This window comes from Delphinapterus leucas, chromosome 11 (genome assembly GCF_059928025.1).
Source record: "Delphinapterus leucas isolate spDelLeu-1000000601 "Yukka" chromosome 11, BTC_Dleu_Yukka2, whole genome shotgun sequence".
In the NCBI taxonomy this organism is placed as follows: Eukaryota; Metazoa; Chordata; class Mammalia; order Artiodactyla; family Monodontidae; genus Delphinapterus; species Delphinapterus leucas.
The window spans coordinates 99,602,233-99,616,466 of record NC_143139.1 but is presented as its reverse complement, the minus strand read 5'-3'; the positions used below and the strand labels follow the sequence as shown (position 1 = coordinate 99,616,466).

General features: G+C 53.8%; 1 protein-coding gene across 7 annotated transcripts in view; it reads right to left on the bottom strand.

The window, feature by feature from the left end:
* Window positions 1-14,234, bottom strand: part of TBC1D22A (TBC1 domain family member 22A) — a 314,050-nt gene that overhangs the window by 199,323 nt on the left and 100,493 nt on the right. For all 7 annotated transcript variants that reach the window (XM_089921472.1, XM_089921473.1, XM_089921478.1 and 4 more), the window contains exon 6: window positions 2,856-2,984. In XM_089921472.1, coding sequence (XP_089777598.1) covers window positions 2,856-2,984 — 129 coding nt within the window. The remainder of the gene's footprint in view (window positions 1-2,855; window positions 2,985-14,234) is intronic.

Sequence of the window (14,234 nt, the reverse complement as noted above, 5' to 3'; positions counted from 1 at the left end):
TACCAAGGGAGGGGATGAGATTGCTCAGGGTACGAACTGGGCCAGGGGCCAGGGGCCAGCAGACTGAAGTGCTGAGGGAGCGTGGACGGTGAGGCGGCAGGGAGAGTGAGAAGGACAGTTAGAGAGGAGAGGAGGCGGCATCAGAGAAGGCAAGCAATAAGCATTCTCAAACCCACCGAGCAACGCAGGGGGGAATCTAGCAAGCTGAGGGAAGGAGGCCTGGACGGGGAGGACAGGAGGGACCACTCCAGGCTGGTGGGGTCGGAAGGCTGCAGCTGGCCACTAGCGGGAGCCCTGAACTTCACCTTCTCAGCCTTTGACCACGGCGTCCCCTAGGGTCGCCCTCAGAGCACTGATCACATGCCATCAGAGTCACGTGGACACGCGTCTGTCCCCGGCACGCCGAGGGCCAACACAGCTCATGTGACAGAAGAGCTGCCCGTCGTGCGTTCACTGAGGGACAGGATGGTGCACACCAGCACCGGCTCTGTGTGCCCCGCCCCCCATACAGGACTGAGCCGGTCGGGTGGCCATGAAGTCTGCAGAACCCGCAGAGCGGGAAGGACACACAGATGAACCTTTAGCTCTGACCGACTCTGTGTGCTGTGGATGGGACATCTTCACCCAAAGAGTAAACAAAGAACTCAAATGAACAGAGGACAGAAGAAGGACAGAGAAGCAGACAGGGGACCCTGGCCTCCTGCGGCCTCCCAGTGCTGTGGGAAGGCCGGGCCACACCCCTCGGGGCAGACGGCCGGCTAAGGTCAGTTCATGGGTCAAGCACCGTGAGCGGGCAGCGGGGAGAGACCAGGGTGCCCAAGCCCCAAACCCAGGCCGGCTCCACCTTGACCTAAACAGAGCGCCTGAAACGGCCGCGCCAGGACGGCCCAGGGCCCACCTCCAAGAGGCGTGTGTGCTCAGCACAAAGCAAGCAGGCCCACGGGAAACACTGCCACAGCTTACACTGCTCAATTATAGTAATGTAGGAACATTTGGGGGACTCACAATAACACAGGAGCTTTTTATTACCTATCACAGTAATGAATAAAGATATATGCAACCCATTTTTAATTAACTTTCCCTCAAGAAATTCATAATAGAATGCAGCCTGGTAAATCTTGCTGATAGACACTCATGTCATCCTTTGGGCGTCTTTTTTTGGAATAAAAACCAGCAAAGTGACTTCCCTGGTGGCGGAGCAGTTAAGAAACCACCTGCCAATGCAGGGGACACGGGTTCGAGCCCTGGTCCGGGAAGATCCCACATGCCGCGGACCAACAAAGCCCGTGCACCACAACTACTGAGCCTGCGCTCTAGAGCCCGTGAGCCACAACTACTGAGCCTGCGTGCCACAACTACTGAAGCCCACGCGCCTAGAGCCCGTGCTCCACAACAGAAGCCACCGCAACGAGAAGCCCGCGCACCAAACGAAGAGTAGCCCCCGCTCGCCGCAACTAGAGAAAGCCCGACCGCAGCAACAAAGACCCAACGCAGCCAAAAGTAAATAAATAAATTAAAAAAAAAAAAACCACACACAGCAAAAATACATGCAACACAATACCAAATGTACCCATTCCCTAAAACCAGTGAAGTGGAAAAACAAACCAGGTAAGCTAGTATTTCCCTAATCCAATCCAAATGCGATCTGTATCACAAATCAGTTTCCCAGAGTGACGGGTGGCAGCACCATGTGGCCTGGGAGCCGCCCGGGGGGGAGACAGAGGACAAGCCCCAGTGTGGGCCGCAGGGGCCAGATGCAGAGAAGGCCCCGCCCTGGGAGGTGACGGAAGCGGGTCCCCGGCCCCATCTCCCCCCGCCCCCAAACGAGTCACTCTTCCTGCAGAGCTGCCATGTGTCTGTGTGGGGAAGATGCCTTTCGGCAATCCATTTAACTTAAAGAACCTGTGATCAGCAATCAGCGCTAAGGCCTGTCTTTGGACCTTTTGACAGCGCTACACCAAACTGACAAGGAGATGTGGGTATCCCACATCTGAGGGGGAAAAATTCGGCAACTCTCATTCACCTAGAGGTCGGGTTTCCAAGAGGAAATGCTCCATACTGACACGCATCAGGAAAATCAGAAGTTCATGTCAGGATACAAGGCAGCGCTACAATTCCTAACCACCAAAAGGCGGTTCAACCGCAGCACAAACCATTCTGAATTCTCACAAATTACAAAGACGAGAATCATAAAGGCTTCGAGCGATTCTAACAGCAAATTCTGGATACACCATGAACCGTAAATCAATTTTAAGTATCTTTCCCATCATGCACACTGTCAACTGACTATTCAAGAAGCCATAATTATACCCATTTTGTATTGAACTAAGTAGCAAACTTATAAGCTGGCTACACCTCTGCTATGGACTGAACTGTGTGTCTCCAGAACCAAGCCGAGCAGCATGGCTCCCCTCTACCTACATCACGTCCCTGACAGCAGCAGAGGACGGCACCCACGGGGCCCAGGGGACTCACACGTCTGACCCGACCCAGACAAATGTCTGCTCCTGAGCTTCTGGTCAGACGGCCGCTCGCTGATTCACAAGACGCCCTCCACCCAGGGCGGGGCGGGGCGGGGGTCTGCGGGGAGGATCTCAGTGCACGGCGAGGGGTCTGGGCTACCTGTTCTGTGGCTCCAGTTAAGAGCCCCCTTCCCACTTTTGCAGAAGGAACCGGAGATGCGCAAAGTGCTAGCATCAGCGGGAATTCACCATTATTTGCTTTCAAGCTTATTTATTTACTAGAAAATAAAGATCTGTGGCCCAATCAGGAACCTACCAGATAAAGCATGTCCTCCAAGAAGGCAGATGTCACCGAGTGGCTCAAGTGACAAGAAAAAGAAGAAGTATCCCCACCTGTCTGTATGTGTCCTGGTGAACTTCATCCGTCCTGGAATCATAATAGTGATCAATAAAAGCAAAATATTCTTTCTGTTTTCTTTGGAGCGTGGCTGGTCTTCGGTCTACGTTGGCAGGAAGGTAACCCTGCGTGAGAAAAAACAAACAAGAGAAGTACATACGGTTAATGGTAATTCCTGGAGTCTCTGTGAGAAAGAAGTTTGTAATCAAAAGGCTCACATCTTTTTTTTTTTTTTTTTTTGCGGTACGCGGCCCTCTCACTGCTGCGGCCTCTCCCGTTGCAGAGCACAGGCTCCGGACGCGCAGGCTCAGCGGCCATGGCTCACGGGCCCAGCCGCTCCGTGGCATGTGGGATCCTCCTGGACCGGGGCACGAACCCGCGTCCCCTGCATCGGCAGGCGGACTCTCAAGCACTGCGCCACCAGGGAAGCCCAAAAGGCTCACATCTCAAACGAGCTTGGCGCTCTGAAATCTGACACAGAGGGGAGGACAAATGAGTTGTGAAGAAAGAGACACAAAGAAAAGCAGTGAGCTGAGCCCCATGGAAGTATCACCCCCAACCGCACTGCATGGGGTCTGGGCTCAGGCATCTGCAGCCTCCACCGGGGTGACGGAACTCCACCTGCAGCCGTACAAGAGTGGGCCAGAGCCTGCGCAGCAGGCTGGCATTTACCATGCTCATCTACCACAACTGAGAGCTGAAAGCCCCCTTCTCTAAATGCCTTGGACACCATGGAGAGCTCAGAAGTGTGTAGGCCCCACAACTACACGTGTGTGTGCATACATGTGTGTGTATGTGTGTCCACGTACACATATACGCATGCATATATATATACATACACGTGCGTATGCGTGTATGTGTGTGTACGCACGCATATGTGTAAATTCTCATGCACGTTTTCTCCTCTCTCCAAAGACTCCTGGGCTCTGGCAGCCGCAGGCCCAATACAGACTCAGAAAGGGTCCGGCAGGCAGCAAATGGTGGCCGTGAAGAGCCCAGACTCCTGTCTTACGTTTTCTACTTTTTCAGTCAACATTACCACCACACCAGAGATAAAACAGAAGGTGCCTCTTTTCAGAAAACGGTTCCATGACATCTGACAAAGGTGTACAGCCCTGCGACTGCTGCCCCCGTGAAGAATGGAGCAGTGTCATCGCCCCAAAACCGCCCCAGTGCCCTCTGCGGTCCCCCCCACCCCCTCTTCCCCACGGGTCGCGGCTGCCGCCCTAGAATCGCCCGTAAGTGGAATCATGGGGACCTGTGCCTGGGGGTAAGGCTTCCTTCACTTGGCCTGCTGGCTTCCTTTTAACTGAAGTATAGTTGATTTACAGTGTTGTATTAATTTCTACTGTACAGCAGTGACTCACTTATACACCTATAGACACTCCTTTTTTATATTCTTTTCCACTATGGTTTATCCCAGGAGAACGGCTCTAGTTCCCGGTGCTCAACAGTAGGACCTTGTTGTTTATCCATTCTATATGGAATAGTTTGCATCTACCAGCCCCAAACTCCCAGTCCTTCCCTCCCCGCCCCCCTCCCCCTTGGCAGCCACAAGTCTGATCTCTATGTCTGTGAGTTTGTTCCTGTTTTGTAGATAAGTTCATTTGTGCCATATTTTAGATTTCAACAGATGAATGGATAAAGAAGATGTACATATATGCAATGGAATACTACTCGGCCATAAAAAAGAATGAAATAATGCCATTTGCAGCAATGTGGATAGACCTAGAGATGATCATACTAAGTGAAGTAAGTCGGAAAGGGAAAGACAAAGGCCGTATGATAGCCTGCTGTCTTCTGAGATTCTTTCAGGAACCAACAGTGGCCTCCTCTTTCTCCCCAGGTGGAATTTCCAGGGTACGGCTATTTACCAGTTTGTTAAGCCATTCACTCTTTGCTGATCATTTGCGTTGTTTCTCGTTTGGGGTTATTTTAAATAACGCTTGTTATAAATATTCTTGCACAAGATTTTTATGAATATACAGTTTGATTGCTCCTGGGTAAATACCCAGGAGCAGAGTTACTGGGTCACAGTGTAGGTGTATGTTTAGTTTTCTAAGACACTGCCAGATCCTCTCCCAGAAGGATGACACCATTTTCCATCCCAACTAACAACGCCTGAGAATCTCAGACGTTCCACACCCTCCCTGGCACTCAGTACTGTCAACCTCTAATATCAGTCACTCTGTCGAGGGCTTCTAATTTCATTTCCCGAATGATTCATGATGTTGAGCGTCTGTTCACAAGCCCTTCTGCCACTGCTTCTCTTCTCTGGTGAAACGTCTGTTCACATCTTTTGCCCAGTTTTTTAATCAGTTGCGTCTTCTTAGTGAGTTTCATGAGTGCTGTATACATTCGAGACGCGAGTCTTTCTGTCAAATACATGCACTGTGATTATACTCTCCTAGCCTGTGGCTTGCCTTTTTATGTCTCAAACAACAGAAGTTTCACATTTTCATAAAGTCCAATGGACAAAGTTTTTCTTTTATATTTAGTGGTCCTTGCGTCCCGTGTAAGAAGGGTTTTCTCCTTGCTTTCTTCCTAACGTTCTAAAGCCTATCCCTCGAGTGTCCCTTCAACATCACTCCCTCTGGAGGCTGGACCTGACCCTTGAGGAGGCTGCTCACGCAGTGCCCCAGCAGCACCTGGCACGAGGCTCTGCAGAGCCAGCCCCTCACTGTGCCAGCCACATGGCAGGCACCCAAGTTTTCACTGAGTGCATTCATGTATGAGTGAAAAATGAACCAATACATCCCCTGCGGTGCTTTCTGCGTTTTAAAGCACTTTCACATCCAAAGTCAACGTCACTGTGCTTACTGCTAAACATCTATGCATCCTTTGTTCAAACAGAGCCCTGAAGAGCCTCTGGGAACTGCGTCTTCCTAGTCTCAACCCATATGCCACATGAAGGTGGGTAATCCCCTTCCTTCAGGACAGGTCTTGATGGGCTAATAAGCTAAACAGCTACACCATCCCACCAGCCAGTGACCAGCAGGCTCAAGGGTAAAAGGGGGACCCGACGCAGGCACAAAAGCCAGGCCCGCAGCCTTCTTTGCTGCTGCTTGTGAATCAAAGAGAATGTGCACAGTCTGGAGCTGCGGCAGCCACTCTGTGACCACGAGGGAGAACCACAAGCTGCACGTCCACCATGAAGAGCTGACTCAAGAAGAGCTGCGCTCAGTCGCCTTGATGATGAAATCAACCTAAGTCCAGCCGCATCTTCTCAGCTGTGTGAGCACACACATCCCCTTTATTTCTCTAAGGCACCTCCGTTAGCATTTGTTCTGTATTACAGATTACACATTCACGCACATTTGTTTTATCACATTTGGATCACACTATTTAAACTTTTTAATAAACTTGTACTGAAACATAACGTGTGTGTGCACGTGCGCTCCCAAAAAGTGTGTGTGAATGATCATAGATTGAACCTGTATCGGGGCGCTTTGGGAGCCTTGCAACCACTGACCCTTACCTCCTGATCTGGTGTCAGAGGTACCTCCCTGACTCCTGACACCTGGATAAATTCTGCCTATTTCTGAACTTTATATACATAGAATCTTTTTTTTTCTTTTTTTGGCTCGTTGCTTAAACTCAGCATTATGTTTGAAAAATTCATTCATTTTGTAACACGAAAACAGTAGTTAATTTTCACTGTTGTGGGACTTCCCTGGTGGTCCACTGGTAAAGAATCCGCCTTCCAACGCAGGGGACGCAGGTTCGATCCCTGGTCGGGGAACTAAGATCCCATATGTCACGGGGCAACTAAGCCCACGTGCACAACTACTGAGCCTGCACGCCTCAACTAGAGAGAGAAAACCCGCATGCCACAGCTACAGAGAAGCCAGCACACCGCAACAAAGATCCCACGTGCCGCAACTAAGACCTGACATAGCCAAAAATAAAAAAACAATAAAATAAAAAAATGTTCACTGTTGCATAATATCTCCATGTACAAAATCCATCTGTTAACAGACATTTGGGTTGTTACCAGGTTTTTGTGATAAACACTCTTGTACCTGCCTTTTATAATGCACAATACGCATTTTGTTAAGTATATACCTGGGAACAGAACTACTAGGTGGGCATACCTTTGACAGATTTTGCTAAAGAATCTTCCAAAGCGATTACACTCCCATTTGAAGCGCATGGGAACGCCCACTGCCCTACATCCTTACCAACACTTGGTATCAGACATCTTTTCATTTTGGCCATCCCGATGGGTTCACGGAGGTAGCTATCAGAATGCAGTTTTCACCTGCATCTCCAGTGGATTGAAGGATGCCGTGTACGTCATCTGAGCGCAGCCCCTTTCCCTCCCCTGTCAGGTGATCCCCCTCTCTCCTCCTGATTCATAAGCACCTGCCACATGTAGTCTGACGTGAGCCCTGTTGCAAGCAACTCCCCCTCGTCCCCATGGTTTGCCTTTTCTCCCTACTAGTGATGTCTTTGGATGAAGAGAAGTTCCTGACTTTAACGAAGCCCAATTTACTTTTAATGACTAGTCCTTTTTAAGGACATTTCCTCTCCAACATTCCGTGCTTATGTATCTCAACTTAAAATCATGACCGTATTACCGTTGTCACGTCGTATTGTTCCACTACAGGGGTCGGCAAATGCCAGCCCACTGCCCATTTCTATAAACAGAACTTTGGCAGCACACAGCCACGCCCCTTTGCTCACGTGTATGGCTGCACACAACCGAGGTAGAGCTGAGTGGTCGGAAAGAGACCATGTGACCCACTGAAACACATGCTGAAACACTTGCTCTGCAGCCCTTTACAGAAAAAGCTTGCCAACCCCTGCTCTAAAACCACTGATCCCCAAGGCTGCATAGCCTTCCACCATATATATTACTTTATACGGATTTCTATTTAACCTTTCCTCGATTTCTGAACGTTTTGACAACTTTCAGTTGTCCAGTATTCTAAAATACGTGGTCGTGAGCAGTAATATTTCTACAAGTGCATCGTTAGCTCCAAGGGATACGGGCTATATTTAAGGCTCTTGATGCCTTTTTTTCCAAGTGACGCTGCCAGGAGGTGTAGCAATTTACATCCCAGCAGCCTTGGCACAAGGTGTCACCTGCCCTCCACCTTCCCCAACAGCGAGAAGAAGCCCCCATGGAGAACACCTGCCCTCACACGGCTTCAACTGATTACCGTTGGTCAGAAAGGGGCCCATTCCCAGAGCAGCAGGTCCATCTGACAATACATGAGAGTCAGACAGTGAGCGGCCCTACTACCGAGGAAAGGAGTGGCCGCGGTTCCCACCTGCCTCTATTTTCTGGTCAGGTGAGGCATCTGTGTTCCAAAGAGCAGACCGCCTCACGGAATTACACCAGCGCCAAAAACAAACGGGAGCCCCGCAGTGTGGACGGAAGTGCCGGGCCCACCCGCAGAGCCTCCACGTGCCAGCCGGCAAAGCTGAGCGGCTCAGGACACGGCCTCTACAGCCAGCACCACCTGGAACACGCCAGCCTGGGGGGGCCCAGCACAGAGCCCCCTTCCTGCTGGGCTCCCAGCCCTGCCCCCCCCCGAGGGAAGTCACAGCTTCAGAGAATCCGTCTGGGACCAGGGGCATCGGCCACGCCCAGGCTGGCCTCACTGCCATGTCAAGTCTCTGTCACCTCCTGGAGAGTAATGATTTCCAGGGTTTACTTCTTTTTCTTTGTCCTAAAACTGCCACAGTCATGGGTGACTGTGCAGCTCTTCACCAGGTGACACACAGACCTGCCTCTAACCCTCGCCGACGCACACAGGCCGATGCCAACCCTGTTCCCAGGTGAGGAAACGGGCCCCAGAGGCATGCAGACCTGGTGGGGGACTGAAGGCAAAGCCGGCCCACCTGAGGCCCCGCCTCCTCGGGGCCACCTGGCTTCGTTCACAGAAGCAGGGACCGAGTCCCCCGCCACCACGTTGCCACACACACACGTCCCCTGACAGCACCGGGATGCAGGGATGCTGCGGCGGCCGGCTGCCGGTGGACCAGGCCCTGCTTCTCTCCCCACCCGCCAGGCCATCCCCACACGCCTGCCAGCACTGCTGTGGAAAAGAAGGACCAGACCACCCAGCACCGCGCCCCAGGGCCCCTGCCCCCTCTCAGCGTGCTCGCGCCAGGCCTCCCGCCCGCCTGGCCCAGCCCTCCCCAGCTCACAGCCAGGGGACACTCTCCCCTTCCCCTCCCTCACCCACCCTGGCTCGTGGCCCCTCTGAGTTCGCTGCTCCCTCTGCCCGGGGCCCTTGTCCTCTGCATCAGGGTCAGCAAACTAGCCCCCACAGGCCACGTCCAGCCCGCAGGATACGTCTGTCGGTAAAATGTTATGGGAACTCGGCTGTGCACCTTCGTGTACAGGAGAATCTTTCAGCTCCGAGGACAGGCTGCAGCGCAGACGGCAGGACCCACGGCGCCTAGAACGGAACCTGCCGGGCCTGATGAAGCCGCCCGCCCTCCTCCTGCCCCTCTGCAGGGCCAGCTCCCACGCGCTCGGTCTGGGCTCCAGGCTCAGGCGCTGCCTTGGCCCTTCCACAGGAGCGGCCCCTCCTCTCGGCATCGGGGCCGAGGACGCTGCTAGTTTCTGCTGCTTACCCTCAACGTCCAAGCACGGCTCCAGGCAGCGGGGCCACCTGGTCTGCACCGCGTCCCGAGGGCCCACGCGCTGCTGGAGTTGGTACATCCCTCTCCAAAGAACCCAGGAACCTGGATGCGCTGCCCCAGACCCTGCGTGGCCACGTCCCTCCCCCCCGCCCAAGTGCGTGCTCACAGGTCGTCGTCCCGGCCGCCAACCTCACCCTCAGGATACCCCCTACTTTTTGCTCGCGTTCTGTTCTGTAGCACTCAGCTCCTTGGAAGATACTGTGAAGTTCACTTGTTGCGTTTACTGCTTGTGTCATCCCACGAGAACGTCAGCTCCATCAGGGCAGGAACTGTCACCCCTTTTGTTCACAGAGAGCCCCCAAGGGCTCAGGATACTGTCTGTACACAACAGATGCTCCATAGATACTTGGTGGATGAACAAATGATGTCAACAGATGTGCAAGGACACCATCACGCCCCAAGGAGTGCCCCTGCCCTGGGGGCTGGGGAGGACGTGTCTGAGCTAATTGATGAGAAGTAGGGCTGCGCTGGCCCAGTACTGCTCTGGGTTGGGTTTGGTGATGCAGGAGAGGATGGAGGTGGAGAGGGACAGACACAGACGCCCTGAGAAAGGTGACGGAGCCACATGGAGCACACAGGGCAGCATGTCCTGGCTGGCCCTGGGCAAGCCCGAAACAGCCTGGCACAGGAGGGGCATGGACGTGTGTGCCACGCCAGGGCAGTGGGGCCAGCCCGGTGTCAGCCGGGGTCAGAGTGGACAGCCTTATGCAGATCACCTGCAGTGCCACCAAAGGATTCTTAGTGAATGTGAACGAGTACCTAGAAATTCTCACCACCCCCAAACGTTAACTAACGTACCAAAACAGAACTCCTAAAAGGCAAGGGTATCAAAACGGGGACACGGGCAATAAAAAACCCCACACATATTCCTGACGTTCCCGTTCCTAAAGGAAAATACACATATGCAAGTTGAGGCCCCTAGGTAATTAAGCAAGACTGGAAATTATGCAAATGAAATATATTCAAGTATGCACTGAATTTTAAATGACAGAACTACGGAAAACTTAATCGCTGTATTAGCATGCTATAAAAACACTAATCATAAATGTAAAACAATGCATGCATATACTTATACCAAAATTGTCCCAGTGACACAAACATCAAATCGCTCCTTCCCGCTGGGTTCACGTGCAAACTCACCTCAATATATTGAAAGAAGGAAAGATGATACCAGAGTTTCACTGATCATTTCAAACCATACTACTGACTAGCATAAATGTCAAGTGTTTACTTTGTTTCTGTTCAATGCTTCTGAAATAGTTTTTGTTTTTTGGGTTTTTTTTGCGGTACGCGGGCCTCTCACTGTTTTGGCCTCTCCCGTTGCGGATGGAGCACAGGCTCCGGACGCGCAGGCTCAGTGGCCATGGCTCACGGGCCCAGCCACTCCGCAGCATGTGGGATCTTCCCGGACCGGGGCACGAACCCGCGTCCCCTGCAGCGGCAGGCGGACTCTCAACCACTGCACCACCAGGGAAGCCCCTGAAATGGTTATTTTTAAGAGTCAAAAATACGGTTTTCTACAGCACTAAGTTTTTAAAATTTTTTAAACTTTTATTTTATATTGGAGTATAGTTGATTAACAACGTTGTGTTAGTTTCAGGTGTACAGCAGAGTGATTCAGTTATACATGTACATGTATCCATTCTTTTTCAAGTGCTTTTCCCATTTAGGTTATTACAGAATATTGAGCAGAGTTCCCTGTGCTATACAGTAGGTCCTGTTTGGTTATCTGTTTTAAATAAATCAGTGTCTACAGGATTAATTTTTGAAAGTTACTGCACGGCTTGGATGGAATTTCAACGTCAGCCAGCGTCAGTGGTGGTTTAATGGAAAGTTCGAGAGCATGTGTTAGATCTCCGTAAGTGACCAGAGCCAAGTCTCCCATCTTTCTTCATTGAAGCAGCATTTCCTACTCCTCAGTTGAGAACAGTACTCGTCCACGAGCCACCAGGGTCGTGTTAACGACAAATCTTGAACGTGTCGCGAAAGTCATTCGTTAGCCAGGTCTTGAACTAGACTCATATTCAAGTTCAGCTGCGGTTGGTGGTCTTTCTAAACTGGACAGAGCGTAAATTCTTCCCGATCCTGGGTTCAACTCTTGATCCTGGACACCAAGGGGGCTGGGACACCCACCTCCGCCCCGGCAGCTGAGCCCCGGACCGCACGATCCGGCTGAGTCAGGCCCAGCCGCTCCCCCGCCCAGCACCTCCACCCAGGTGCGCTGCCCTCAGCGCCCTGTCTGCCAGCGGGCTCGGGGCTGCCCTGCCCTGTCCCACGTGGGGCCAGAGTGTCCTGGAGCAGCAGTCACCAACCCCGGGCCCGCCTGAGAACCCCTAGGGAACCCAGATAGCAGTATTTCCCAAGCTGCCCAGGTGACACGAATGTGGACCCAGAATGGAAAGCCACAAAAGGTCAAGAGGTGACCTGAAATCGCCACGTCCCTGCTGCCCAGCCTGGGGTGGGGGCTCAGCAGACCCCGTGTCACAGCGAGCCGGAGTCGGTACCAACCCTGACACCTCAGTCCACCCAAGGCTCGGATCTGTTTCATGGGCCCAAACCTCAGGATCTGCGAGAGCTTCCCTCCCAGGAGAGAGGAGTGTCAGGCTGGGTGAGACCCTCGGAGACAGAGAACGACCGAGAGGCAGCCCTGACTGCGGAGACCCCTCCTCCACACACAGCCCGCCCCCGCGGCCTAGGAGCCCGCAGGGTTCTCTCCCCACCATCCCCCTGACGCCCTTGGGCCTGGCACTTGCACAGGGCCCAGCTGAGGGCAGACCCACGAGCAACACCTGCTGGACCAGGGCTGCGTGAGGGGCAGGGTTCACTGAGCGCCTGAGCTTCCTGCCACGGCCTGCCACGGGACACGTGCTGAGGCTGACCGCGCGGGGAGCACCCGTGGGACGAGCGGAAGCCTCAGAAACAAGCCCCTGGGTCCGGTTTACAGGACAGGAGGTGACCGCGCCCACGGTCCGACCTCCTTCCGCCTGTCCGCACCCGGGTCTGACCAACACCCCTCAACCCACTGGGTTCCCTGCCCCTGGGTGCCCAGAGCCCCCTCCCTGCCCCCGTGGCTGCACCACGTGCGGCCCAGGAGCCCTGCAGGCTGGGGTGTCACCCCTGCTCGCCCGCACAGGCCTGGACTGTCAGTGAGCACCGTTCCAAAGCGCCCACCCTGGCTTTCTCCTCAACTGCCCAAGCCCCACCCACACCTGCAGCCCTGGACCCCCTCTTCCCCCTCCTGTTCTCCCTGCCCCAGCTCTAACCCCCTTCCAAGGGGCACAGACCACCGCTTCCAGAGGAATCTCTCGCACGTGCACAGTCTGGCACTCAGCAAGCACTCGATAAATGCTTGCAAAACAAGTGAAAAAGCAAAGGAAGAGAGCGGGAGATAGCAGCACACTGGGGACGCGGGTTCCTGGGAAGATGGGCTCCTTTCCGTGCAGTGAGATCCAGCTCTGTCCTGGGGGCAGCAGAGGAAGGCAGGGACTCCACCCTGTTCCGTAGGCCCCGTGAGGGACGGGACGTGGTCGTTTTCCTTTCCCTGCTACCTCCTGGCATCACACACAGTGCTTGAGACACCGAAAACGCTCGATAAATACTGATCAAATGAACGGATAAGCCAACCAACGGCCCCTGCAAGAGGCTCCTGGCTTCACCAGAAACACAGCCCCCCAGCCCCCCACTTCAAGCCTCAGGGTGTGGCCCCTGAGAGCCGGCCTCCCCTGGTTCCAGCTCCCCGTGCCTCCCCATCCCCTCCCTCGCCCAAGGGCTCAGCCTGCTGGTTCCTGGGGAGCTGGCTCGCCTCGGCCTTGACTCCTGCTGGCCCTGCCTCTGCTGCGTGCCCCAGGCCACGTGACTCCTCATCTCCCTCTCTGGAGGAGCCCTGACACCCCCTTCGAGATGCCACGGAAGCGTCCCACCTTCTCCAAGAAGCCCTGCCTGGCACTGCGTGAGTCTGCACTGCCCTGGAACGGCCCCCTCTTTCTTGGTGCCCCCCGTTTGGAAGGACAGGCTCTGCTCATTGACCCCAACGCTCTTTTTTTTTTTTTAACTCAGCCATCAACGCAAGCCTAAGAGAGCCAGAACTGCCCCACTCACCTCTGTCCTTTCCCCCCCACCTCTCACCCACCGCCACCACCTGCAGACCCTGGGAGTGAAGGCCTCCCCACAGTACGTGTGCCCTCGGCACTTACACTGCTGCCCTCCTCTCGCCCACAGTGACCGCCTGCATCCCATACATCCCACAGTCTGTGGTCCCCAGAGCAAACCCTGCTGCACCCCTGACCAAACCCAAGCACCCCAACCCACTGTGGTGGGCTAGTGTCTGATTCCCCTCTGCTTCCAGGCAAAGGGCCCCTGTAATCAGTGGTGGTTACGTGAATAAATGTACGTGAGCAGGCTGGACTTTCCGTCACCCTCATCCCCAGCACTCCTGGTTACAGACTCTCCCCACCTCCCCCCATCCCTTCAGATCAGCCAAGTGGAGCCTGTGCTATCTCCTCTTCTGCCCCTCTGTCCACTGAGTCCCAGCTGGCCCTTCTTCCAGGTCAATCACTGGGCAGCACATGAGGGGACCTAAACCATGACCCGCAGAGGCTGAGAACGAAAGAAACAAGGACAGGACAACGTAATTCACGGAGGACTTTCCACCAGGTGCAGCACACCCTTAACAAAGACAAAACCGCAACAGAGGCTCTTAAAGGTATTTTCATCCA